The sequence below is a fragment of the Sinocyclocheilus grahami genome, unplaced genomic scaffold, assembly GCF_001515645.1.
Source record: "Sinocyclocheilus grahami isolate Dianchi unplaced genomic scaffold, SAMN03320097.WGS_v1.1 scaffold621.1, whole genome shotgun sequence".
Taxonomy (NCBI): Eukaryota; Metazoa; Chordata; class Actinopteri; order Cypriniformes; family Cyprinidae; genus Sinocyclocheilus; species Sinocyclocheilus grahami.
In genome coordinates, this window is record NW_015505800.1 from 844537 (window position 1) to 846688 (window position 2152).

Below are 2152 nucleotides of genomic sequence, written 5' to 3' on the forward strand. Positions count from 1 at the left end.
CTCAAGGGATATTTCTGTCTTTAGGTGTTTTTATGAAGTAAGAGAAGAACTAAGCTGCTCAAAGTCAAGAAGATCATTCCACAAGCAAAGTACATGAAGATTTGGGCCTTTTTGAATGGTTATTAAAGGCTGTGACACACCAAGCGGACATCAAAGAACTAGTGGCAACGAAAGCTGACTGTGTTGTGGCTTGGATGGATGGATGGATTGATTGTATGCTTCTAGCAAAAGTTCTCTGCGTAAGTATGGGTACCTGAGGGACTGACAAGCTCACAATATGTGAGCTGACCAGTGATGTGCAGCATCACTTTCGTCACAGCTTTATCCACTCTGAAGGAGTTTGATGAATCTGATTCACTCTCTGTGTGAAGCAGAGTCACCTATTCAGAGAAAGAAACATGGTCATGCAGAATCCTGTATCCACAGTCCTGACAAGACAATTTAATTCTTAAAACAGGCAGACACTATGGTCTTTTGGTCCTCTTTTGTTTCCAGTTGACTGTACCTTGCTGGAGGTGGTGGTGTCTTCCACAATGGCTGACACATTGCGGATGTCTTTTTTTGTAGTGAAGATAGTCATTCCTCCAGACAAAGAAGAAAGAGAGGAATACAGAGAGAATCTACCAAGAGATAAAGATTCTCTTCGTTTCCTCTTTCTCATCCCTCTTCCTCTTCCTGTGAGTCTTAGATCTTCAGTAAGCAAAAAGTTCACCTAGCATGTACCGAGATTAGATGAATGAAAACAGTGGCTCTGTTCCAAAACCTTGAGTTGCCTTCTCTACATACTGTAGGCAACTGGGCAACACTTTATAATAACTTTCATTAATAAATCATTAACAAACATTATATAATGCTTAATGGATCATTAGTTAATATATATTCAAAGAGTTAGAAACATGAGATAATGTGCTTGTTAGTGTTTGCCAATAAACTTATTAAACAGATAATGTTCAAACAAATCATTATTTTATGTAAGTTAAAATACTTACAAATGTCATTAAACTTTCAATTCCATTTGATCAAGCACTTATTGAAAATCTACAAATGATTTGAACAGATGTTATAAAATGATTAAAAGCTTGTGTTAATGCACAACACTTTAGCTGCTATTGAGGTGTGATACGGGTAAGGTTAGGGACAGGTTTGGTGGTATGGGTAGGTTTAAAGGTTGGTTAAAGGGTCAGCAGTGTACAGAGGTCAATTTGATTATTATAAGGGAACACGGTTCGATCTGTTTATATTATATTGTTTTGATAAATGAACAAGTATTTTCTTTTTAAAATTATTTGTTTTCCCCTGTTTATTTATGAGTCAAGGAATATCCTGTTTAATGATATACTGAAGAGTAGTATACTAATGTGAGTGTTGAGGCGATTTTTTGCACCAAAATTACAATCTGTTATGTATGGAAGCCCGTTTCCGCCACTGAATAAAAAAATATAATTCAGTAAGTCATATTAATGAAAAACTTTCTCAAAATTATGACTTAGTATCTCGTTATAATGAGAAACTTTCTCGTAATAATGACTTAGTTTCTCGAAATAATGACTTATTTTCTCATAATAATGACTTAGTTTCTCGTTATAATGAGAAACTTTCTCGAAATACTGACTTAGTTTCTCGTAATAATGAGAAACTTTCTCATAATAATGACTTAACCTAATCCAAAAAACAAAACAAAACACTCACTAGACGCCTGCGCAACGCAAGAGTGTCAGCACGCTAGCGCCATCTGTTGGTCAAAGCCATGCAGGAACACCGCTAACATTGCTTTGTTCTGTAATCTAAAGTGTATAATGCTATAGTCTGTCATTAAATAACGATTTCAGATAAATTATCTGTATGTAGTCTTTTGTGTAATAGTTACTCTGCCAGATAGTTATGGCTTCAAACATTCCAGACTAATATTTCAGTTAAGAAATCCAGGCATTTTATGAAGAAATGAAAGCCATTACACATATAAACTTAATTTATAGATGTGTATTTATTTATTTATTTTTTTTGGATTCGTTTTTTTTTTATTTAAAAAAAATGACATGAGAAAATAAGTCATTATTATGAGAAACTAAGTCATTATTATGAGAAAATAAGTCATTATTATGAGAAAATAAGTCATTATTTCGAGAAACTAAGTCATTATTATGAGAAACTA

General features: G+C 33.8%; 1 protein-coding gene across 1 annotated transcript in view; it reads right to left on the reverse strand.

The window, feature by feature from the left end:
• The window catches only part of LOC107557822 (von Willebrand factor A domain-containing protein 7-like), a 26683-nt gene that overhangs the window by 6123 nt on the left and 18408 nt on the right, over positions 1 to 2152 (reverse strand). The window contains exons 10-11 of the mRNA XM_016241373.1: positions 506 to 712; positions 254 to 380 (exon numbers count right to left, since the gene is read on the reverse strand). Coding sequence (XP_016096859.1) covers positions 254 to 380; positions 506 to 712 — 334 coding nt within the window. The remainder of the gene's footprint in view (positions 1 to 253; positions 381 to 505; positions 713 to 2152) is intronic.